This window comes from Trachemys scripta, chromosome 1 (assembly GCF_013100865.1).
Source record: "Trachemys scripta elegans isolate TJP31775 chromosome 1, CAS_Tse_1.0, whole genome shotgun sequence".
NCBI classification, from domain to species: domain Eukaryota; kingdom Metazoa; phylum Chordata; order Testudines; family Emydidae; genus Trachemys; species Trachemys scripta.
The window spans coordinates 90,822,530-90,847,657 of record NC_048298.1 but is presented as its reverse complement, the minus strand read 5'-3'; the positions used below and the strand labels follow the sequence as shown (position 1 = coordinate 90,847,657).

General features: G+C 48.9%; 1 protein-coding gene across 6 annotated transcripts in view; it reads left to right on the top strand.

Annotated features, from left to right (window-relative positions):
* LOC117880237 (TGF-beta-activated kinase 1 and MAP3K7-binding protein 1) overlaps positions 1-25,128 on the top strand; it is a 52,775-nt gene that overhangs the window by 2,871 nt on the left and 24,776 nt on the right. For 4 of the 6 annotated variants that reach the window (XR_004646500.1, XR_004646501.1, XM_034776208.1 and 1 more), the window contains exons 2-3: positions 17,366-17,603; positions 20,078-20,223. Coding sequence is in view for 4 of the 6 variants with exons in the window: in XM_034776208.1 (XP_034632099.1) it covers positions 17,366-17,603; positions 20,078-20,223 (384 nt within the window). In the remaining 2 variants the exon portion in view is untranslated. Of the gene's footprint in view, positions 1-17,365; positions 17,604-20,077; positions 20,224-21,889; positions 24,778-25,128 lie in introns of those variants that run through there. The other 2 variants (XM_034776247.1, XM_034776256.1) reach the window with 2 other exon arrangements.

Genomic DNA, 25,128 nt, shown 5'->3' with positions numbered 1-25,128 from the left:
TCGAGTGAGACTCTGGGCACTGTCAGGACACTGGTGTGAGGGAGCTCATGTTTCCAGACTGCTGCTGGTGATAGGAAGTAGCAGCTCCCCAGTGCGCACGTAAGGATGCTTGTTGTAGCACGTGGGCAGAACCTTCCTTTCTTTACATCTGACCAAAAAATTAAACCAATTTGGTGCAGGCAAAAGGTGTTGGCTCAACAGTCCTGGAGAACAGAGTCCTCTACGTTTTCCCCAAACCTGCTTACCAAGGGCAGTAACCACTCAAACCTCCCCCACACTGCTCCCCATCATGCCTCAGCTTGGAAAAAGCAGCACCTACTGGAGCGTGGAGGAGTTAATTGTACATGATCTGTTCAGTCCCTAGCCTCCTTGTGGAGACACCCCCCCACAAGGGGGCCAGTGGAGATGGGGGGACTTGTCCACTGACAACCAGACTGAGACAACCAACTCTGTTCACACAAGCCATGCTACGCATAGGGAAATTGGGGCACAGAGAAGTTAAGCAACCTGCCCAGCATCATCCAATGAGCAGGCAGGGCTAAGAATAGAACGCACAGATTCTGAGTCTCAGGCCTAGATCACTAGGTCACATTGACAGGAGTTGTATTTGTATTTTACCTTAGAGGTAAAAGGCTTTGTCTCCCCTTCACACAGACCCTGTCTTTTTGCTCAAAAAAAATCTCCCACTTTTGCTAGTACTTGTGCAGTTTCACCTCCGGCTGCAACAGTAGGAGTCCTAGTGTAGATGAGGCTTTTACCACCATGTCACGTAGACTTGTTCTTAGTAGGCGGGCCAGTTCTACGCTAAAACGTTAGAGCGACTCAGCTACGTTGCTCGGAGATGTGAAAAATCCACACCCCTGAGAGACATAGTTAAGCCAACCTAACCCCCAGTGTAGACAGTGGACTAACTACAGCAATGGGAGAATCCCTCCTGGCGATGGAGGTAGCAGCTACACTTAAACTGCTACAGCAGTGCAGCTGCCGCGGTTCAAGTATAGATCTAGCCTTAGATGACACAGTGGGTAAAATGCCAGTGGCTCTATACTAGAGCTCCCATAAGTGTTAGCAGCATTGGAAAGCTTTGCAGAAACCAGGCTTGAGTCATCCAGTCACACCCTTACCCTGACCTGTGATTTGCACTGAAATCAGTGATCTAGAGATGACAGCCTCTTTCTACCATTGTCAGCTACACTGAGCAAGCCATTCCCTGTTCCACGTTTCAGATAAGAAGCTATTCCCATCTTCTTCCACGCAGCTACATATGCTGGTTTTTGGGCCTGTGTAAGTCTTTAAGGCAGGATGTGACATGCCCAGGGTGGATAATAATCAATTATTAAAAAAAAAAAAAAAAAAAGGGGGGGGGGGGTTATTTAAATCGGATTTTTTTGATAAAATGCTTTTGGAGGAAAAAACCTATCTAAAGATAGTTTTAATTAAGATACATTATAGCTCAAAGATACCTTTCATATCATCATGAAATAGGGATTATAAATTCTAATTCTATAGAATTATAGAAATAGAGACAATATATTCATGTAATGTTTAAGAAAAGTTTTGTTAATGAGTTCCAATAGTTCATGGGTTAGGGACCCAATCTTATGGGATTCCAGGGGCTTCTGTATAGATTATTTAGGTTAATCTTTCTATCTACCCAATGGGATTCAGTGCTTAGTTTGAATAGGGGAGGGCAAACTTTTTGGCCTGAGGACCGCATCGGGGTTCTGAAACTCTATGGAGGGCCGGGTAGGGAAGGCTGTGCCTCCCCAGACAGACTGGCCCCCACCCCCTATCTACCCCCTCTCACTTCCTACCCCCTGACTGCCCCCCTCAAAATCCCTGACTCATCCAACCCCCCCTGCTCCTTTTCCCCTGACTGCCTCCTCCTGGGACCCCCTGCCCCTTATCCAATCCCCCCGCTCCCCACCCCCTTACCATGCCGCTCAGAGCACCAGGACTGGCAGCTGTGCCGCCCGGCTGGAGCCAGCCACGCCGCCGTGCAGTCTAGAGCACTGGGACAGTCTTGCGGCTCTCGCAGCTGAGCTGCCCGGCAGGAGCTCGCAGCCCCGCCACCCAGAGCACTGGTGGCACGGCGAGCTGAGGCTGCAGGGGAGGTGCCAGGGGCTAGCCTCCCCGGTCAGGAGCTCAAGGGCTGGGCGGGACAGTCCCATGGACCTGATGTGGCCCGCAGGCCATAGTTTGCCCACCTCTGGTCTAGAAGATACCATTAGAGATGCTTAGGTTTGCAGTTCTCAAACTGTGGATTTGCTTGTTAACAGCAAAAATGTTTTAAAATAAATAAATAGGGGTGAGAAATAGTTAAATAAAACAATTTAAATGTCTGTCAGGTGATGTTCTCCTCCTAATACAGCATGGCAAGAAAATCCTCCAAATATTAATGATTAACCTGTTGAATTGGAGATAGTTCACCTCCCAATGACTTCATAAATATCTGCTTCAGTTAGCTCTGGTAAATGAAACATCCAAATAATCATTCATTTTCTGATATAGCTGTAAAATTAATCTGAAAAGTTTTCAAAGTAAATCACTTAAAAAATGTATAGTGTGTACCTTCTAAAAATGAAGCCTACATCTATCTCCGAGTTGTGAAGAATATGTATTAAGGTTATAACAACCAACAAGAATGCACTTTTATATAGAAATCCATGATTAAATCGAGTCTTCCTGAATAGTGATTTAAATCAATTTGATTTAAATCAAATCCACCCAGGACATGCCCACTTTTGAATCTAGCTTTGACTCCACAAATAAATAAAGTGTTAATTGAGAAAAGGCTTGTTGCTTATTGTTCAGGGTTTCCTGATTGCTGTTAATTCCAGAGATTGAAGCATCATTCAGTTTAAAAAACATAAACAGCTTGGGAGTGTCTCTTTGTTTTAGAAATAGGTTCAGTTAGGTGGTTTGGTTCTGTGCATTTCAAACAGCAGCTGCTCAGTGAAAGCTTTGAATAAAATGTTGCCATATGACTAGAAAAGCAAAGTTTCCTTCAACCATATGTAAACTCCAGAATCAGCTAATAAATAATAATAGGATAATAAAAACAGCCCCTTACTATCCCCTCTCCTCTTTCACTCCATGTTGCTATTATCATTTATCTCTTTTAATTACAGAAACTCCTAGAGGTTCTATCTAAACTGAGATCAGGGCCCTGTTGTGCTAGGCCCGCTACAAACACATAGTGAGAGAGAGTCCCTGCGGCAAAGAGCTTACAATCTAAATACACAAAACAGACACAGCAACTATAGCCCAGAGAGGGGAAATAAGTTGCCTAAGGACACACAGCAGGTCAATGGTAGAGCTGGGATAGAACCTAGATCTCCAGGTGCCTAATTGAGTGCCCAATGCACTACATCATACTCTCTCCAAGCCCTGCACTTACAGGACTGCTAAATGTTGGGGCCAAGTCCAGTGGGAATTTAAATGAGGGTGTAAGCGGCATTCGGAGTACAGGTTAGTCAAGTAATGGGTGTAAATAGTGAAGCAGTGAAATTTACACTGATTTGGTTTTTGGGGAGCAGATCCAGTCCTTGGTGTGTAGTACTGTAAGTCAGTGGCAGCTATACCCACTTCCACTAGGACCTGAATGTCCCTGAAGGTGTGGAGGATGGTGTGTGTGAGAATAGAGAAACAGCCTTCTTTTACAACCCTATTAGGGGCTTTTTCTGCTATTCCCTTTTTCTCCCCCCACCCCACCCCACCCCACCCCTGTGGCCAGGTGTGGAAGTTACACATGCTGACTGCTAAATCATTGCAAATGACCCTGTTACTACTTTAGATGTATGTTGGTCAGAAACTGGCTGTAATTTACAGCCCATGTATGTCACTGCTGAATTCAGCCTAGACATTTCCATTGGTGGTGCCTCCACTTACTTCAGGCTATTGAGTCTCTGGGAGAGGGACTTACCCCCTCACCTTTCTGATGGGTGACAAGGGGATTCAAAGCTGGGCTCTTGTACACGCTGCTTCCCCACAGTGAGTTCCCAGTCTCACTCTGGTAGCAGAGCGGCATTCATGAGTTTCCACATTTGCTCAGCCTTGGTTCTTCCCTTCGGTTTTTGCCAGAAATAGCACTGAGTGCTGTGAGTGGTAGCTGCCTCATCTTGTTCACATGATTTCACCACACCCACCACACCTGCTTGCTGGCTGCCTTCTAGTATGTCAGCAGATAGGCCGCTGAAGGGAGCACAGCAGTGCATATAAAATGTATTTGGATTTAATTAAAGCAGTGGGTGCAGTGTTTCATGAAGCCTTATTGACAACAACAATTCAAATGGGCTTGGGCAGGGACGCTGTCATGTGAACTGAGAACTGGCTAACAGACCACAATAACCAAAGAATAACGATACATAACACTAGATTGATCTGGAGGAGATGCCGGGTGGGTTACAGCAGGGACTGTTAAGTCGAGTTTTGTTTATCATTTCGGTAATGATCCGGGAGTGGCAGTAAGCCTCATGTTACTGACATTTATAGGTGACACTAAATTGGGCAGAGTTGCGAACCCCAGTGAGGAAGGAGAAATAACACAAAGGAACCAAGAGCAGTTAGAAACATGAGCAAAAAAGTAATAAAATTAGATTCATCTTGGAAAAATACAGGCTAATACACTGATGGAAAAATAAGGGAGACCATTGGGAAGCAATAATGCAGAGGGACCTAGGGGTGATAGTGGATTGTAAATTAGACATGAACCCACAATAGGAGATGGCAGCAAACAGGGCCAGTGTGATTTTTTTTTTCCTTTAAGGCATGTATGCAGAGACATCAGTTACATCATGGGGTACAGAGATAATAGTTCTCTACAAAGGTTGTGCTCCTGCACCTAGCATACTGTATTCAGTCTGAGAACTTCATTACTAGAAAGATATTGATGAATTAGAGGGTGTTGTGAGAAGGGAAATCACACAGATCATTAAGCCCTCCAGTCCCTTTATGAGGAAAGATGAAATTTGATTTAAATATGTGTACAGTTGCTAGGTTGAACAATAACCAATAGGAATAGAATAACCATCTGGAAGCATTTGAAGGGTATTGACACCAAAGTTAGAGAGGAATGTTTTTGGGTGGTACTAGGAGTAATGGGATGAAATTAAGAAGATTGTTTAGCCTGAAGATCAGGAAGAATGTTTGGTAGGGGGATCCGTTGGATTAGGCTGAGCTTCTCAAAGCTGCCTGTGGGAATCTGGATGAACAATTCCCTTTAATTTTTAATCCAGATCCCTTGGGCGGTTTCGAAAAATCTCATCCTTACTCTCCAAAGGAGACATGATAGAAGCCCCTTATGGGGCACATAAGACGGCCTGTACAAAGCACTAGAAAATGTATTGTTGGGTGCAGTTACCAGGCCTAGGTCACGTAGTAGGTCTTTTCTGTCTCTGTTGTCGAGTGTAGGAGGAGCACTTCAGTGGAAGCTGGGTTGGGTTGCCAAGGAGGGAGAGGAACAGAACGATGGTGGAGAAAGGATGCTTTCTTCTGTTATATAGACTTCTCGAGCGCTACTCCGGCAGGATGTAACGGGGTTAATACTAGTGAGCAGCACCTCAGCGCTGTGTAGCAAAGTGGGCCAGCTCAGACACACCATTTCAAGTCCTACAGTGGGAACCGGCTGTGGGAATTTAGGATTCCAGAGCCTTCTACCTCTATATCACCTACTCCAGGTCAGCCCCAGATCGGCAGTGACTAAAAGCTGTTATCTGGCTACTGATAGGATGAAGTGAGCCAGTTGGTTTTGTTCAATTCCTACTGGGATTGCTGTCCACATTCCCTCCTCCCACCCCCAGCTGACTGTCTCAGCAGAGCAACCAAATAAGTAATGGGTCATGGAGATGGACTGTCCTGCACAGAGGTGACCCTCCCGGTCAGGGCTCAGTCCCACCAGGAGGGTGGCATCCTAAATTCTCTCTAAGCTGCGGGGCCGCGCAGCAGCTTATTAAGCACAGGGCAGGTGCTTAGTGCTGCGGCGGGAAGAGATTCCTCTCCCCCGGCTCCAACCTAGCCCAGCCACAGACCTGCCATGGCCAAGGGAGAAGTGCCCCTCCCCTGGCCCCAACCCAGCCCAGCCCAGCCTCACATAACAAAATTCATTCCGCACATGGGTGGGAAAAATTAGAGGGAACACTGGTGGCATCTAGGAAGTTTTGGCTGCCTGAACAGTACCTTGCTGTGTGGGTAAACACAGGCCTTTAGCTGCCAGACTGGTGATCCAGCACCTGTCACAGACATTTACCAAAGAAACTAAGTATATGCTTTCTTCAAAACTACCTACATCAAAGTAAAAAGAACAGGAGACTTGTGGCACCTTAGAGACGAACAAATTTATTTGAGCATAAGCTTTCGTGGGCTAAAACCCACTTCTTCAGATGCAATAAATCAAAGTAGACGTAGAAAGAAATGTATCTATGTTGGGCTCTCCAGAGCCTTCCAGGAACTCTAGTTGTGGGTGCCTGGATGAAAATAAAAGCTGGATAATCTCTAGCAGGCCTGTCTTTCTCCTGCTTCTTTTTGCTAGCCTAGCTTGATTTATTTATTTATTTTGGGTCACTACCGATAGCAAACGCAGGAGAGGTTTTTGCTTTGTTTGTCCGAGCAGGATTTAATTATAAGCCCCATGAGAAATAGTATGTCACTAAAATATTTCCTTTTTATAATGAAATAAGGGTTTCAGGGGAAGGGGAGAAAGCAGGCAGTGTGACAGCCTTGTGACTGCAGGCAATTGTGGGGAGTTAGCTAGGGCAGGAAGCATGGCAGACAACTCCACAGTAGGGCAATCTTGGGGATCTCTGGAGTGGAGGCAGCGTGTCGGATTCCTCATGGGATAGTCATTAAATTCTAATGCACTGCTGAAAGCAGGCAGTGTTCTGCACGCATCATGTGATGCTCAGGAGGGCCTAATGCACTGCTGAAAATGGGCAGCATGATGGAAGCATCACATGACACTCAGGAGGTTCTGCTATGCTGGCTATATGGCTCAGCCTGCAGTGTTGGGGAGGAGGGGAAAGCAATGCCTCAAGCAGAGGGAATCTCTGCTTCCCAGAGTGTGGTTCCTCCCTCTGCTGCTGTTCAAATCAGCTTCTTCAATTCAAGGAGGAAAATGTCTTTCAGGAAGGAAGCTGCCTTCCCTTTCCCCAGGCGCTCCCCTGCCCCTTCTCCCCTGCCACGGGCACACGACACACACGCTCTGCACAGCATGCGATTCTATCAGCAGGTTCAGCTCCCTGGTTTCCCCCTTCAACACGCCAGTGTTCATTTGATCTCCTCTGGCCATTCTGTCAGTTGCTCCTTCGCAGGGCCGGCTCCAGGCACCAGCGCAGCAAGCTGGTGCTTGGGGCGGCCCATGGAAGGGGGCAGCACGTCCGGGTCTTCGGCGGGAATTCGGCGGCAGGCCCCTCAATCCCTCTCAAAGGGAAGGACTGGCCGCCGAATTGCCGCCGAATAATGAAGCGGTGCGGGAGAGCAGCCGCTGAAGTGCCGCCAATCGCGGCGCTTTTTTTTTCCCTCTTCGCCGCTTGGGGCGGCAAAAATGCTAGAGCCGGCCCTGTTCCTTCGTTACTGCACTCTGATACGGGGGATGTGCCATGGGAATGCATGGTAATAGTTTGTGGGTGTCTAAGAGGAGGACTGGCTGCAAGTGATAAAGCGAGTCCACCGTAGGGTGGGTGAGGAGCACGGTCGGCACTTCTGAGTTTGCCTGACCAAACTTGTTTAAAAACCCCTTGCAGGCCAGTGTACTTCCGACATAACTCCACAGCAGTCGGTGGGGTTATGTCAGTGGCTCTCAAACTTTTGTACTGGTGACCCCTTTCACATAGCAAGCCTATGAGAGCAACCCCCGTTATAAATTAAAATCACTTTTTTTATATTTAACACTCTTATAAATGCTGGAGGCCAAGTGGGGTTTGGGGTGGAGGCTGACAGTTCGCAACCCCCCAAGTAATAACCTTGTGACCCTCTGAGGGGTCATGACCCCGAGTTTGAGAACCCCTGGTTTATGCTGACTGCCAGACTGACATGAGAAGAGAATTAGGGCCCACTGGTTTAACTGAACAAGTGCTAGACAAGCACTAGATTCTGCTTGGTCTTTATGCAAGCATGCAGTGAGGGGTGGGAGCATGGCGTGTCAGAGCCAGCCAGGCGTGCAGGGACTGATCCCTAGCTATTCCTGCAGCAGTGCACAGTGCCTGGAAGGGGGCAGAGAATTGGTGGAGCAATGGCGCGGCATCCCAGCACCAGCAAGCAGAGTTAGTCACCATCCAGTGCAGGGGCGACAGGTTTGTATCATTTTTGGTGGTGCCCAGAATGGGTCCAAGTCCCGCCTCCTCCCCACACCTGCCTTGTAAGCTGATATATATATTTTTAAAATAATGTAAAAATGGACTGGAAACAGTAAGCATTTAACAATTTCCCTATATTGCACAATGTGGTGGGTATGGGGGGATGAGGGCTATGGCTGGGGGTGAGGGCTCTTGGGTGTGGCTGAGGATGAGGGGTTTGAGATGTGGGAGGGGGCTCAGGGATGGGACAGAGGGTTGTGGTTTTGGGGGGATGAGGGCTCCAGCTGGGTCTGGGGATGAGGGGTTTGGGGTGTGGGACGGGGCTCAAGGCTAGGGCAGAGGATTGTGGTGTGGGGGGATGAGGGGTTTGGGGTGTGGGAGGGGGCTCAGGGCTGGGGCAGAGGGTTGGGGTGCAGGGGGGTGAGGGCTCTGGCTGGGGGTGCAGGCTCTGGGGTGGGGCAGGGCTGGAGATGAGGAGTTTGGGATGCAGGCAGGCTGCCCCAGGGGCTGGGGCCAGAGAGGAGGACTCCACAGTCCCCCCAACAGCACATTCACCCGGTACCATCACTGCACATGCTCTTAGGGGCCAGGCCCCTCTCAGGTCCAGGCTCACCTCCCCTGTGGTGGGTGCGGAGGGGAGGGCTGCCATCATATGTGTGTGCCTCCTGCCTCAGCCTGCCGCCGCTCCCTTTTGTAGCCAGCAGCAGCCAGCGAGGGAGCGCAGCGCGGAGCGTCAGGGCAGCCGCCCAGGGCGTAGGCAGGGACACTCCGGGGGAGGCATGCGGGGCAGCAGGCGGGGCCGGGGAAGAGACCCGGCCCTGAACATTAGTGGGGCAGGGCCCCCGGGCCCTGAATTTGCTGGAGCAAGGGCATCACAGGCCCATATAACTCCCAGTCCCTGATCCAGTGGGAATGATGCAGCACCTGGAGCAGCTTGTGCACTCCTCTGTATGCTGGGCAGCCGCAGGAGGAACTCTGCCTCTCTGAGGAAAACGTCTTCAGTGTTCTCCCTTGGACGGTGCCTAGAGCTGGGCCTAAATGGCGCGACCCAGCCCAAGGGGAGCGCTTTCTGGTTCAGTACCTTGCAAGCGCTGCAAGCCAAACAGCTGCATAGCAAGGAGCCTACAAGTTTTCCTGGCAGAGCTTATTAGCACTGCAAAAGGACTAGCTCTGGGATTTTATTTATTTTTTCTGTTTCTTAAAAATAAGAATAGAAAAGTAATTGCAAAAACCTGTGTTAATTCATTGTTTAAGGTTACATGCTCACAACCACAAGCAGCCAAGAACTATAAAAGTTAGGGTTTCGACAGCAGTGCTAACTCAGCCAAATCACATGGAAATACTATTTGCCAACCCTGTTTTTCTAGTTGAATGGGTAGCTTAATATATTATGTTTTCTGCTGTAAAATATATTGCATCAAACATACAGTACAGAATGTGCAACATGGCCAAAGGAAAGTTGTTCTTGGACTCTTAAAAGGGTACTATCTGCTTTGAAATCTAGGCAGCTTCCAACAATGATTTCAAAGTAGGTTTAGGTAATGCGCTTGCCTCTCACCCCCCCACCCCTCAATTTTTGAAGTTTTACAATCACATTCTTCTATGTTTAAAATATTTTTTCTTTCTCAATTGCAGCATGAGAAACTCTCACAAATACCAGTGGAAACCAGCCGGACCCAAATCCTGCAAACACCAACGTGTATAATTTTATTCACATGAATGGTCCAATTTGAAGTCAATGAGATGGCTCATCTGCATAAAGTTAGGCACATGTGTTTGCAGGATTGATCCTAACTAACTATGCAGAGTGGAAGGATAGCCTTGTGGTTAAGGTGCTGGGCTGGCACTTGGGAGATCAGGATTTAATTCCTTTGCCTGTCGCAGACTTCCTGTATGGCCACAGGCAAGCCACTTCAGCTTTCGGCACTTCAGTTCTCCATCTGTAAAAAGGGGATAATCCTTCCTTTGTCTTGTCTGTTGAAATTGTAAACTCTTTGGGAAAGGCGCTGTCTATTACCATGTATATACGCCACCCCTGTGGCAATGGGGTCCTGATCTCTGTTGGGGCCCCTAAACTCACCAATAATAAATAATGCTACTACACAGGGAAAGTGACTACACCCAAAGTGCACGATGCAAGCAAGCTGAAAATATGTAATATTTTTTCTCTAGTCATCTTGTTACAGCAACATTAGGCATTATTAGTAACAGGTACCAAGGGCCCAGATCTCCTCTTGCTTACTGCAATGTAACTCCACTGACTTCAGCGTGGTAACTCCTGATTTACGTGGCTGGCAGGGGTGGTGAATCAGGCCCAACACTATCAGCCAGAGTGTCCTATTTTTTATGTTGGTATCCCTGTAACTTTTTGGCATTTCTGACATTTTAGCTGTGAAACCTAAGTGCTGAGTTAACGCAGGGATATTTTTGGGGGGGTGAGGGGGAAGTTTTATTTAATTAGTGATCTAATTAAACATTTATATCATTACTTTACCATGAAATCAAGCAAATGTAAGACCTATCCGAATGGGTTTCTCGATAAGCCACCTTCACTGTTCATGTGCAGGATTAACTGCCAGGGGCTAGGTGGGCCCTACCCTCCATTCTGAAGACTGCCAAATGTGGATTCTCCCAAGCCATTATTTATTTATATGATGATTTATTACACGCCCAGCCCCGCATCCTCTAGGCATGTTTACATAACTGGAAAAACACCAAGGCTGGTGCCTATTGTAGGCAGCAACAGTTGCCAGCCCAACTGTGCCCATCCATTCAAATCACCCCATTCTGGCCCCCTATCAAGTTGAATGCTTACGGAAATAGATGAGTCTCACTGCACTGTGCTCTCACCATCAGTCTACCACAGTGGTGGTAGGCTGACAGTGAGAGCCAGTTTCAAAGCTGAGAAGCCTCCCACCCTGCCACTAGCTCTCCACTCCTTCTCTGGGCTGTCAGCAGGAATGCTTCCGCTGATCTCAGCTGTGGGGAAGGTATATAAGGAAGGAGATGGCCTCTCAGGTTTCCAGGTCCCCGATCACATAGGACTTTATAGATTAAAACCAACACCTAGAGACGCACTGGGAAGAGCTGGGTAGCCAGTGCAGAGCATGCGTGGTGTATGTTTTCAGGGGCTCGATTCACTCAGGAGATGGAGTAGCAGCATTCTGCAATCACAAGTTTTTGAGACATCTACAAGGGTAGCCCTCAATAGGGTGCTTTGCTGTAAATCATGCCTTTGGCTGGATGACCCTGACAAGGTCCACCTCAGAGAGGAAAGGCTACAACTTCTTCACCACTCGCAGATGGAAAAGTGTGGTTAGAGCCATCACTGCTGTCTGAAACTAGAGGGGCAGTGATGGGTCCTGTACAATTTCAAGCCTCTGAACCATTTTTGCAAAGGGTGGGAATATACTAATAGAAAGAACAGATACAAAGACAAACCCTGTCCCCCTCTCTGGACCTTATACAACTAAATGTCACAGGCCATCTGTAAGCCAAGATGACCTGCAAGGACAATGGGCAAGAAAATGTCTAGGTGCTTCTGTGTCATTGTGAAGGGCAGATGAATATAGTATCCTGCTAGGCCAAAAGTGCTAATGCCTGGACAATGTAGTCCATTAGTGAGTCATGGAACTCCACAGCAATCCTTAGTCTCTGTGAGGGGTATTGCAATAGGTCCAGGAGTGAAAATAAGTCCCCAAAAGCTGCCTAAAGGAAGCAATCATCTGATCATAATGGGGAATATAAATTATACCCATCTCCAGCTCTAAAACCAAGATGAGCTCTAGTTTATGCCTACCTGGATGGCATTGCTGGTCTTCTAAATTTCTCTTGTCTGATTATGTGGCAAATAGGGCATACACATTTCATCACCTAGTACAAGGCGGTCAGGCAACTTGGATGCCAGCGTCACCTCTGGTTGCATCCTCTTGCTTTTATATCACATTGAGAAGTTTGCCAGCTTTCCATCAGGGTAGGAGTTGTAACAATTATTGAAAATGATTATAAGTAGGGCCCTACCAAATTCATGTCCATTTTGGTCAATTTCATAGTAATAGGATTTTAAAAATGGTAAATTTCATGATTTCAGCTATTTAAACCTGAAATTTCACAGTGTTGTAATTGTAGGGGTCCTGACCCAAGAAGGAGTTGGGAGGGGGGTTTGCAAGGTTATTGTAGGGGGCGGGTTGCGGTATTGCTACCCTTACTTTTGCACTGCTGCCTACAGAGCTGGGCCCTCAGTCAGCAGCCGCCACTCTCTGGCTGCCCAGCTCTGAAGGCAGCAGCACAGAAGTAGGGATGGCCTGGTATGGTGTTGCCACCCTTATTCCTGCGCTGCTGCTAGTGGGGCGCTGCCTTCAGAGCTGGGCACCCGGCCAACAGCCGCTGCTCTCCGGCCGCCCAGTTCTGAAGGCAGTGCAGAAGTAAGGGTGGCAATACATGACCCTCCTAAAATAACTTTGTGACCCCCCCTACAACTCCCTTTTGGGTCAGGACCCCCAATTTGAGAAACGCTGGTTTCCCCTGTGAAATCTGTATAGTACAGGGTAAAAGCACACAAAAGACCAGATTTCACAGGGGGAGACCAGATTTCATGGTCTATGACGAGTTTTTCATAGCCGTGAAATAGGTAGGGCCCTAATTATAGGCAGAGCTGTTAGCACCATCGTTAGTTAAGCTTGCTTGACACTTCCCATTGTAAGAGACCGTTTTTAGCTGCTTATAACTTTCCCAAACTTTAACTGTGTTTGGGCTGAAAATTTCCATTCTGGGCATCTGCCTCAGGCCTCATCTGTTTCCAAGAACAAGGTTAAGGAAAAATATATATATTTTTTCTGTATGAAAAAATATTCTTCTGTTTTGTTGTGACGCTAGAGAGACTCCATGCTGTGGAGCAGGGATTTGAAATTCAGCAGGGGGTCGTCGTGCTGTTAAGGGTGTGTCTTTTGCCATCTGCCCAAATTATAAACCACTGAACTCAGTAGAGGCTTGTTGGAGTTTGGCAGCTACATTCTGTGAAGATTCCATTTGCACTGAACATGCGCCAGTCCAAGGCTGGAGGCACTGAGCAGGACTTTCCCTGCAGTTGCTTCTCTTGGCTGCTACAGCTCACAGTGGCATTGGGTACAGGAAGGGAGAGCAGGGAGATTGGCTCCTGTGCTCTGAATGCGACCCCTGCTGGTGCCCAGGCAACGAGGAGGGAGAAGGAGCCTGAATGGAGTACAGAGCCGCAAGAGCCTTGTCTTGTGGGGTGGGGTCAATGGAAGGAATAGGTTAGGAAAAGGAGCTTCATAGGAGACTGGGACTGGAAGATGGAGACAAGAGGTGAGGGGGAAACTAAGACTGGCTGGGCAAGGAGACTGGGAGTAGGAGCTGGTGGGGAACATGGGCAGGCAGATGGGTGAGAGACTGGGAGCTTATGTGTTGGGAAGGGGAGGACTGAGAGTAGATAAGGAGCTGTGGGGAAGAGACCGGGACTGGCTGGGCAAGATGACCTGGCCTGGGACCAGGAAAGAAGAGAGACTAAGAAGAGACAAGATGCCTGGGCTAAGGTAGAGAGAGAGACAGTGCTGATATAGGGACAGGCTGGAGGGGATATGGGCAAAAGGGGTCAGGTCTGGGGGGAATGGGGCAGAAGGGTCTGTGCCCACTAGAGCACACTCCACTACAGAACTTGGAATGGAACCATAGATTTCCTGAGTCTCACCATTCCTCTGCTGTCAGCAAACATTTGTGAAATGCACTGGTAGAGTGCGCATCTAATCTCCCTCTAGTGCTGGACCTGGTCCACGTAGCAGATGACAACCTACTAGTGCTGTCAGGTACTCCAGTCAAGGAGCAGATGCCCGTGCTTGGATCTCAAATTCCAACCCTGCTGATGGCTGATTATGTATCAGATTGGAAATAATTGACCAGTAATTTATTCCCACCCTGGCACTACAGCGTCTCAAATTTCTTGGTCCATTGCGATAGCAAAAATTCAAATGGTGCTTATACCCTGTAAGTGACACAAGGGAATGGGTGGTGTTTTAGTTGAATGATTCCTGTTAGTCGGGCCCCTGGCTATCTTTGCTCACTGTCTGAAACTTGATAGTCACATCTCTTTGCTCTCAGTTTTAGTCATGGGAGTGGGGAATGATTCTAGCTCTCTCTCTCTCTTTCAAGGTTTTTACTGGTGCCTCTCGCAGTTTCAGGGTTAACTGCACCTGTGACCTACCACCTGGGCTTCCTCGAGGGCACCCTCTTAAGCTTTCCGGCTCCCAGCGTCACCTCTCTCAGTCAGAGGCCCCTAGCTCTCTCCCTCCAGACCAGGGGTTTCACAGTCGCTCTGCTCCTCACCATGGTTTCCTCAGCAGGTTTGACAGGGTCCCATCCAGCCCCTGTGGGTAACCTTTCTCCAGGGGCTAGAACAGGGTACAGCAGTTACCAACCAGCCTTCACACAGCAAACTGCTTTTCTTCTTAGGGTAAACGCTTTACAGAGAAAACATCTAAAAACAATCAAATGACTTACACTTGTGCTAAAAGCTTACTAGGGAGCACCCCTCTCCAACTTAGGGCTTTGGTAGGTGTCGGTCTTTTCAAACCCCACAATTGGGTTTACCCACTTGGTTACAAGTCCATGTCAGTTTATAGGTCAGGAACAAGATCCCTGACTGGACAGTTCAGCTGTTTAATTTTAATATAGCTTGGGCCTTATGGGAACAGGCAATCAATTTGACAGCTTCCCCTGGCTACTAATCTAAAATGGATCCATCAGTGCCACAGGCACTGTTATGTCTGTGGGTGGCTGTGAGCTTGTTTTGTGAGAGTGCCAGCCTTGTGTGCTTTCCCTCTACATTTCCCTATTTGATTTCCGTCATACACTGCCTTCATTCAACCACATTCTGTCCCCGCATATACCAGTGCAAGGGCAAAGGGAATCACTGCTTTCCCCTTCTGAATGCTTATCATTTAAACAGCACCGTTGTCATATAAAGTGGGAGTAAAACTGCCTTCAGTGAGTCAGGTTTTCACTTGAAAACTAGAGCCAGTGAGGACAGACTGCTGTAAATGAGAGCAGAATTGGGTCTTTCATGTGCTCTTGCAGCCCTGTGTATTCTGCTCCAGCCTGTGAGCTGGCACCTCAGTGGGATATGTACACTGGGACAGTTGTGTGCCTCCTCCATTCCCTGCACTAATGGGGGATGGGGGACACTGTTCACATGGATACACCTGTTGCTACCGCACCAAGAAACAAGCCACCTGAATTCTGACCTATCAGTTAGTGAGTTGCACACTGTATGGGTCACTACTGATTGCAGAATCTCGGTTTTGATTCACCCTCTGTGTGGATGTAAATTGACTCCTCTAAACCAGATTTACGCCCGTCTTGCACTACAGGCACAGAGGACCTGATCCTTTATACCACAGGAAACCCACTGAAGTTACTCTTTTTATTTTTTACACTGGTGTGTAAAAAGTGAGAGGAAAGTGATCATCAGCTTACATAAGAATGGCCACACTGGGTTAGACAGTCCATTCAGTCACCTATTCACTTACCTTTTCTGGGTTGATGGAGAGAAGGGAGGACAAATGAAAGGAGCACATGGGCAGAATGCTGCTGGGTTAGTGATCTGATACGCATGGAGCAGGCTGGGCTGTGATTTTGGGAGTACCAGAAGTGAATGTATTGCATGTGCTATGTGATTATCCATGGGCCACGGTGCTCCAATCCAAAAATGTCTGCGAAATCCATAGCTAAGGAAAGAGTGAATCAGTCAGTGGCTGAATGGATAGAATGAGAATATTAGTAGACAGATGGCTAGTGTTATGTGTTGGATAGAGGGAAGGATGTAGTGAACAGAGTAGATGGATAGAAAAGATAAGGAGGTGTGGATAGAAGGATTGTTAGGAGAACAGATAAGTAGAGAATGCAGAGTAGTGGATAATGGGAGGGTGAATGGGGAAGAGAGAAACGGAGGAGAAGTTGAACAGATAAAATAAGTGAATAAACGGAGGAGGGGAGGGAACAATGAATAGAAGGGAAAGCCATCTGGAGAGAGCTGGTGGGTGGAGGATGGAGTGGGAGGGTGAAGGGCTGCCTATAGAGTATGGGATTGCGAGGATTTAGGGCTTGTCTACACTTACAATGCTGCAACTCCACCGCTGTAATGGTTCAGTGAAGACACTGCCATCTGTAGTAAATCCTCCCTGAGAGGCAGTAGCTAGGTTGATGGGAGAATTTTTCTATCAACCTAGTGCTGTCTGCATGGGGACTTAGGTCGGCTTAACTACGTTGCTCAGGGGTGTGGATTTTTCCACCCGTGAGAGTTGTAGCTATGCCAATATAACTTTTTAGTGTAGACCAACCCTCAGAGATTACCTACCCAAGAACTAAAACCGAAGAAATGAAACCAGTCCTAGTTCACCCTTTTCCTTAATCTGGCACTAGGCTGTGTGTGGGCACTCTGATTTCAGATGGAGATTTACCTATTTCAATTTAGCTTCAATTTGTAAAAATAATAATAAAATAAAACTATAAGTTTAGAATATCCTATTATGAGGCAATTCTTAGAAATAAAGTAACATTTTTCAGGTAAACTTCCCCTTGACTATTGCCCAAACTAGAGCTGGGCAAAAACTTTTTTAGCAATTAGTAAATTCACAGAAAAGTGCATTTTGGGGGGCACCAAACTATTTGAGTTCATGTCCAATTCCGCAAATAGTTTTAAACAAAAAAACCCTGAAAACAAAAATTTTGGAAATGTCAAAATGAACCATTTGGTTTGGAATTGACACTTTGTTTCCAAATATTGTTTCATATTGATGTTCAAAATTGCATTTGACCCATTTTCAGTTTTTCGTTTTGTTGAGAACCCCCCTCCAAAATCCTCCAAAATCAGTTATGGTTCTAAGTGACTCAGTTTTTTTCAGATGTAGTCCAAACAAGCTAACAAGACAGGCTCGCAGCTCAGACAGAGAAGGAGTATGAGGACCAGCTAGTCTTGGGAGACCTCTTCTCCACTGCACTAGTCACCTGGTGGTCTGGAGGCAGGCATGGTCCTCACCTTCCTCCTGCCTCTGTCTCCTCAGGTGTTCTCCATTGTTGTCTTCGGCTCCATTGTGAATGAAGGTTACCTGAACAGCCCCAGTGAGGTGGAGGAGCATTGTATCTTCAACCGCAACCATAACGCCTGCAACTATGGCATCACCGTGGGCGTCCTCGCCTTCCTCAGCTGCCTTCTCTACCTGGCTCTGGATGTCTATTTCCCACAGATCAGCAGTGTCAAGGACCGCAAGAAGGCAGTGCTCTCGGACATCGGCGTCTCTGGTGAGCTTCCTGGCTGGTTGGCATAGAACCCCTTTCCTCAGGGAGTTGAGCTGAGGGAAGGAGCCTGTCTTATTTCATAAGCCAGCTGGCCAGATATCCCTGGAACAGGAGCTCTTTGACTGGTCTCCTTCCTTGTCCCCCCTCACCTTGTCCTCTTTTCCTCTGCCCCCTTCTTACGCCCACTCCTCTTTTTTTCCTCTTCTCCTCTCCCTCTCTTCTTTCCTTCTCCTTCCTCTTCTTGTCCCCTATCCTCTCCTTCCTCTTAACTCATCATCTTTTTCCCCCACCCTCCTCTCATCCTCTTCCTCTTTGCCCTGTCTCTCTTTGACCTCTCTCTGGCCTCTGCTGCTGCCTTATGATTTGATGATGGGATAATGACACCACAGGCAGCTCAAGCATTCCTCACACAATGTGGGAGATGTGAGCATATGTACAAATTGCATTCCTGTGATTAAAAATGGCAAGCCTTAAAAATGACCTGCAAAGGAAAGAAACATTATGCCCCTTTATTTTAATTCTGTATGCTGCATTAAAACAGCCTGAAAGGATGCCTTTTTGCCCTTATTTTTTCCTTTAGAAATATCAAGTCTCATTTTCCCTGGTTTTTGGTAGAGGTCTTCTTGGAAGACCAGAAAACTGGGGTAGGATCTTTCTAGGCCCTCATTTGAAGGAGTAGAGGGTGACACATCTTGTAACTGAGGTTTTTCTTTCCAATGCCGGGCGTTTGAATCAAATGAGAACCCACCCCATCCCCCCAAAAAAACCCACAGAATTTTAAATAGTCTGACTATAAATTCCCTTTAAGTCACTTTTGTACTGTGCATGTTCTGAGGCATTGCAGGCCCCTGCCCAGCTCCTGGCACCCAGGGCTGTTCTAACTTACATTCTGCTTCCCATGGTCCCTAGTTTGTTGGAGCTGCAGAGCAGCACCTGTGTGCCTGGTACTTCAGCTGGAGGCTTCAATGAGTAGTGGGTGTCACAGGGAAAGTTGTTTTCTTTCATACCATGTCTCATCATCTTCTGCAGCAAGTTCCCTCATCTCTCTTTCAAAGTTTTCCTGTCCTCTACTCCCTCATTCATCTGTCCTTGTCTCCTCCGACGTCCCCACACGCGCTCTCCTTCATGCTGACATTTCGCTCCTCACTATTCCCTTTGTCTGGCTCATTCCCTCCCAACTTCATCCCTTCTTTCACAGCCCCAAGACACCCGGAACAGCGTCCCAAGAATGTGCACCGAGACAGTTCCCTCTTGCCTTTAAAATAAAATACACAATCACTTGTTCTGCAAAGCCTTCCCAACATGACATCCACCCCCCCGTTCTGCAGACCTGATTCTGAACTCCCATCAGCTCACATCAGGAGTATCTCCACTGACACCACTGGAAAACGGTTGCACAAAGAGGATCAGGCCCAATGTCTGTTCACTCTCCTGTACCTCTTTTGGCCTTTAAGTGTGCAAGCCCTTCAGGGGTCTTTTTGCTTGTTTAGCAAACGTTGGGCATTGTCTAGCCAGGGCACAGCGATAGTGCTTTATAAATAACAGTGAGATGCAGAGAAGCGGAAGGGAGTGTGTTAGAGAAACTGAGTGCAGTACAGCAGAACAAACATCGTACCTGGTTCTCCCAAGGTATCTGGTCGTACCTCAGAAAGGGGGTAAATGCATCAATTTCTGTTCCCTCCAGGAACTCCAGGCCAGCCCCTTTCCCATGCCCTGATGCTCCGATCTGGATCATCCACACTCCTTTCTCCCCTTAGAACTCTGATCCTGCTCATTTATCATCCCTCCCCAGGGGAGCTGTGATCCAGGGGTTTTCTTCCATCAAAATGCTGCTGCTCTCTTGCTCTCTTTACTCATTCTCCAGTCCCTTGAGCAGGAGCACTGTTATTCTGTGTATTACCAGTGTGTATGGCCCATCTTTTGGAAGAGATGTAAAACGGAGGGCCTGTCTGTCATCATATAGCTGTATTATAGATCCCATGGCACTTTTTATAAGTGTAAAAGCATTAGCCCTGGTGTCCTGTCTAAATTCCAATCACTGTGTAATTTCAGTCTGGCTGCCTACAATTCCTTTGCCGCTTGTTCTGGAGAATCTGCTCTTCACTTGTCCTTCCAGGACCATATTGTGTAGCGTAACTGGTCCAGAAGGGCTGCAGGGCCTCATTTGGGAGGCCCTGCAGAACTCACTCACATGAATCATGTGACCCTCCAAGCTCATTCTGATAAAACCTTGGTACCACACCATACCTTAAATGTATTCTCTGCAGCTGCACACCCCCGAGTGACTGCTCTGCCCTCAATTACAGCCATGCCTCTCCGCTGAGTTTAGTGGGACTGCACAATCAGAATTTGGCCTACTCTGTAAAACACTTGGGGGTCTTGCAGGATAGAAATTGCTGGAGAAACTTAATGTATTTACTGTTTACCCATACCCTACCCCTCTCTCTCTATCTTGTTTTAATGCTGTCCTTTCCCAGCCTTTTGGGCATTCCTCTGGTTTGTTGGCTTCTGCTTCCTGGCCAACCAGTGGCAAGTTTCAAAGCATGAGAACAACCCGCTGAATGAGGGGGCAGATGCAGCCCGAGCAGCCATCACCTTCTCTTTCTTCTCCATTTTCACCTGGGTGAGTAAAGCAGCCGAGACCCTGATTAGGTCCCTTGGATCAGGGCTCCCCTGCATAGTGGTTTCCACCCCACTTAGGGTTAGCCCAGCCGTCTGTAGATGGAAGGTCCCCTGGCTAGAGCTGACTCCTTCTGCATTTCCAATGGAACAGAAGCTGAAGTGGCTTCTGGGAGAGGACCAGTAGAAGAAATGGAGGAAGAAATGGGTAGGGCATTAGCCTAGGACTCAGGAGAGCTGGGTTCAAGTCCTTGTTCTGCCACAGATTTTCTGTGTGACTTCGGGAAAGCCACTTAACCTCCCTGTGCCTCAGCTCCCCGTCTGTAAAGTGGAGATAATAGCCCTGCCCTACCTCACCGAGGTGTTGTGAGATACTGTAGCAATGGGGACTGTATAAGTACCATACAAAGAATCTGCTTCTCTTTCCAGGATGTGCTGCTAGCATTACTGACATCAGGAGGGGCTTCAGCAGCTGTGTTGGGGGAGGGGATGGTTGTTAACATCCTGTAGCACAGCATATGGTCTTCCCCCTTTCTGTATTTGGTTTGCCCCCCTGCTGGCATCCCTAGTTCATTTATTCATTTGGTAGGAAGAAAATGGTAGAATTTGTTTGGACCCTTCCCAGAGCTTCCTTTCCCTTCCCTTTTTATCCCCCAACCCGCATCAGGGAGTTTCTCTACTTGTCCAGATTTTGGGGCTCCATTTCAATGTAACCTATTGGGTTTTTTCCATACACAAACAGCCTCCTTGTACTTTTAGTCTTTTATTTCAAATAAAGAGATGGAACAAAACAAGAAAGAACATAAGTAAAGTCTGCACAAGAGAGCACAGTGTGTCTGTCTTTTGCAAGATACTGTCACCCCCCCTCCCCACCCGCACAAAATAGCAGCCAACACACTCCTAGGAATGAAAATGTGTGGTACGCAGATGATAAGATCATGCCAGTGGCATAGCTGCCATCCCACTCAACCAGAATCTGCTCTTTTCACTCGATGTTTCTCTGTAGTTCTAGTGCAGATGGGGCTGTCAGTGGAGGTGGGAAATCAGGGGCTGGAAGAGCTGTGGAGGCAGCATCTTCACCCCCTGAGAGATGCGGCAAAGGAGAGCAACACCTGCCACATTCTCCCAAACTTTGTCTGGGTGTGTCCGCACTGGAGTGGGAGGTGTAGTTTCCAGCTCAGGCAGACATACCCATGCTAGTTTTGATCAAGCTAGGGTGTTAAAAATAGAAGTGTTGCCATGGTAGGATGGGCTAGCCACCTGAGTAAGTACCTAGGATCCAGGGCAGGGTCATACTCAGAGAGCTGGTCCATCCCACTGCCAGCACCATGACTGCTACATGGCTATTTTTAGCACACAAGCTCAATCAAAGCTAGCACCTGTACATCCACTGGAGCTGGAAATGATGCCTCCAGCTCCAGTGCAGAGGTACCCAATGAGTGGCACTGCAGGGCTCTCCCCATGGACCAGGGTTCCTCAGTCACAGGAAGAGAGGGCCATGAGATGAAAGGCCTGAGGAGGAAGGTGTGGGTCCAGCTCCTCTCCCTGTTTGGCTGAAGGAAGGGGAGTCTAATGGTGTCTCTTGGGGTTTTTATTTCAGTCGCGTGACTTTGTTTGGTTGTCTCCCTCATTGATTCTTCTCCTTGTCCCCTCCCCCTCTCTCCTCACAGGGCCTCCTGACATTTCTGGCTTTCCGGAGATTCAGACACATTAGCTTTCAGGAAGAATACAACACTCTCTTCCCTAGCTCCCCCGCACCGCTGCCCTAGGGCCATTCCCCAGGGGGGCGCTTAGCGCCATTCCTCCAGGGCCTTGGCGGGGAAGGGGTGTGCATAGGGGAGGAGGTGGTCGGAGTGCAGATGATTCCAACTCCCAGGATCGGGGTGGGGGATGGGGCTGAGAATACAGATGCACGTTGCCATGTCGGTGCAGCTGACATGGTGGGGAGAGAGAGAAGCGATGTGCCTTGGAACTGGGATGGGACGTTAGTTGTCCTTTGGGGAGTTGGAAGGAAGTGACCCACCTCTCCTCCTCCACTTTCCCACACCTGACTAACGCTGAATAACACCTGTATCCCTTTCTATTGGAATCTGCTCAGTCTTAATATTTTAGCCAGGCAGGGCTCCCCTCACCACAATCCCTACTTCCCATCTCCACTTCCTCTCACTCCTCTGCCCCTTTCACTCACTACGCTGGGATGGTCCCTGGGTGGCTGGACCATTCAAACATGTCTGGGACGCTGCGGGAATGCAGTCCTCTGGTCCCTGACCCTCAATAAGCCCCAGCCCCAATGACCTTGTCACACCAAATAGCATTCCAAAAGCAATGTCACAGGCAGGGAGCAGGAACAAGGCTGGACCTACTCTAACCGCTCTCCCAGAGGGAAGGCATCTGCTTCCCCTCTCCTCTCCTCCCATCCCCAGCAAGGCCTGTGATTTTTTTTCTTGGCAGCATAGTGGGTCGCTCAGTGGATGACTGGCAGTGAAAGGGTTAATGGGAACAGCCACTGCCTCACGTCCATCTCCTCCCTCCGGCGGATCAGTCTGGAGCCCCAATGGGGTCTAAGCCGAAATGGGTCACAGATCCAGCCCAAAGGAGCAAGACCTCTGAGGTGGATGTGAAGCAGATCACCTGGCTGGGAGGGGACGTTATACATGTATATCTGCAGGCCGTCTATGCCTGCACAGTTTGAACCCCGTCGCTGGGCAGGATGGACCCAGCATACCTCAGCGACTGCTGTGGGCCTGGGCAAAGCAAGTGCAAGCAGCGGGTGGCACACTCACGCATTCGCTCTCTTGTCCTGGGCTCACACTCTCCATGGGGCACACTAACTCTTCTTGCACTTGGGTGTGTTTAACCAGTGATTTCCAGTCATGCCTTGTGCACTAATCCTTAACCACTACTAACTCGGCTTTTGTTTGTCTCTCCTCCTTGGCGTGTTTCCTTCCCTTTCTCTTGCCTTGTTCTCTCTCTGCTTCCCTTCTCCCCTTGTCCTCCCTTAAAGGTGGGCCAGGCGTTTCTGGCGTACCAGCGCTACCGGATTGGTGCCGACTCGGCCCTCTTCTCCCAGGACTACACGGACCCAAGCCAGGACTCCGGCCTGCCTTACGCCCCCTACACGAACGAGGACGATGCCACAGACATGGTGGGGACGTACCAGCAGCCCCCTCCGGTAGACGCTTTTGACGCTGAGACGCAGGGGTACCAAACACAGAACTACTGAGCTACACTGGCGCCCCTTCCTGTGCCCCTCCCCTCTGCCCCCTTCCCTCTGCCGGTGGGAGGCCGCGGCACAAAACAGACAGGTGTGTCCCAGCACAACAGGTGGCCCTTGGCCACGCTCCAGCCTTCTGGGCCATTTGTTTTTATTTATTGGTGGTTTTTTTTAAGAAGAAAAAAATCCTTAACTGCTCCTCCCTCCTTCTGAATTGTCCACCAGACCCAAACTGTGTATTCCCAAGTCTGTCCCTGTCTCGGCAAAAGCTCCCCTGGCAACCTGGGAGTGAGCAGCAGCTTTGGGCAAGAATCCAGCTCAGTCTTTTGGTGGGCAGGGGGGGGGGGTGACAAGGGCACCAGCGCAGGAAGCAAAGGCCTAAGAGGTGGAGAGGCTCAAGCGGTTCTGGCGGGCGGGGAGAGAAGGTGGCACCTACAGTGTTGGAGCGGATACGTGTGTGTCTGTGTGTGTGGAAGGGAGAGTTGGAGATGGGGGAGGAGTGTGTGAGGGAGGGAGAGGTCAGAGCAAGCATGCAGGCGTGCAAGTGTAGGGGGTGGGTGGATGTGCAAGCAATGGGGCAGATCACAACCCTTTTGTCCCATGGGGTATTGCCCTCTCAGCAGTACAAGACAGTATGGGAAGTTGTTGGTGGTTTATCTTCAGGGGTGTAGGGAAGAGTGGTATTGAGGGTGGGGGATGGGGGGTTGAAAGAGAAAATGGGGTGGGGGTGGAGTTTTGCAGGCACCATCAAAAACTACAAAGACATTGGTAGATTTTAAACCAAGAGAATAATCAGGACTGGACTAGATGGGCTATGCGATGAGAATCCCTCTTTCCCCAGGCGATTGGATTGGAGGTGTTTCCCCATCCCCATGTAAGCACCCTTCTGAGGTTAACACTGCGTTCCTCTAGGGAGAACCAGAACCAAGCTGCATCCTCAGGGTGGGGAAGATGTCTTGAGAGAAACTCCTGAGAACTCCCTTCGGTCCCCTGCTCCTTCCGCTTAGGGATCACAACTGGCTTAGCACGGGATGAGGAGGAAGGCACTGGGCTGATTTGGGGAAAAGCCAGCTTCACACCAGCTGAAGGGGAACGTTGCCAGCCATCTCTGGTAGCGCTGTGGCCTTTGCCCAGAATAAAGGTGCAGGACGAAAATGGGTGAATTTCATTTCTATAGTCCTGTTGAATCCACATCCCTGGTGGAGTTAGAGAGATTCCACCCGCTCTGTGCTCCTAGACCAGGGGTCGGCAACCTACGGCATGTGTGCCAAACAGGGCAGGTGAGCCGATTTTGAGTGGCACGCTGCTGCCCACTGAGAGGAGGAGGGGCTGGAATGCACCAAGCTGGGGGAAAAAGGGGGAGGAGGGAAGCTTGGCTGCCGCAGGACCAAGCTTCTGCCTCCTGCCCCTGCAGGGGAGAACAGTGCGGGGGGTCCCGCCCCCTGCTCCACTCAGCCCCCTGCCCACCGCTCTCCCCTGCGGGGGCAGGAGGCAGAAGCTTGGTCCTGCGGCAGCCAAGCTTCCCTCCTCCCCCCTTTCTTCGCACAACGTGGTGCATTCCGGCCCCTCCTCCTCCCCTCTCTCCCTGCGGGCAAAGGGGAGGGGGAGCGAAGTAGAGCCGAGCGGTAGCGTGCTCCCTGCTCCATAGAGGAGGCAGAGAGAGGTAGGGACGGGCCTGGGGGTGGAACAGGGCAT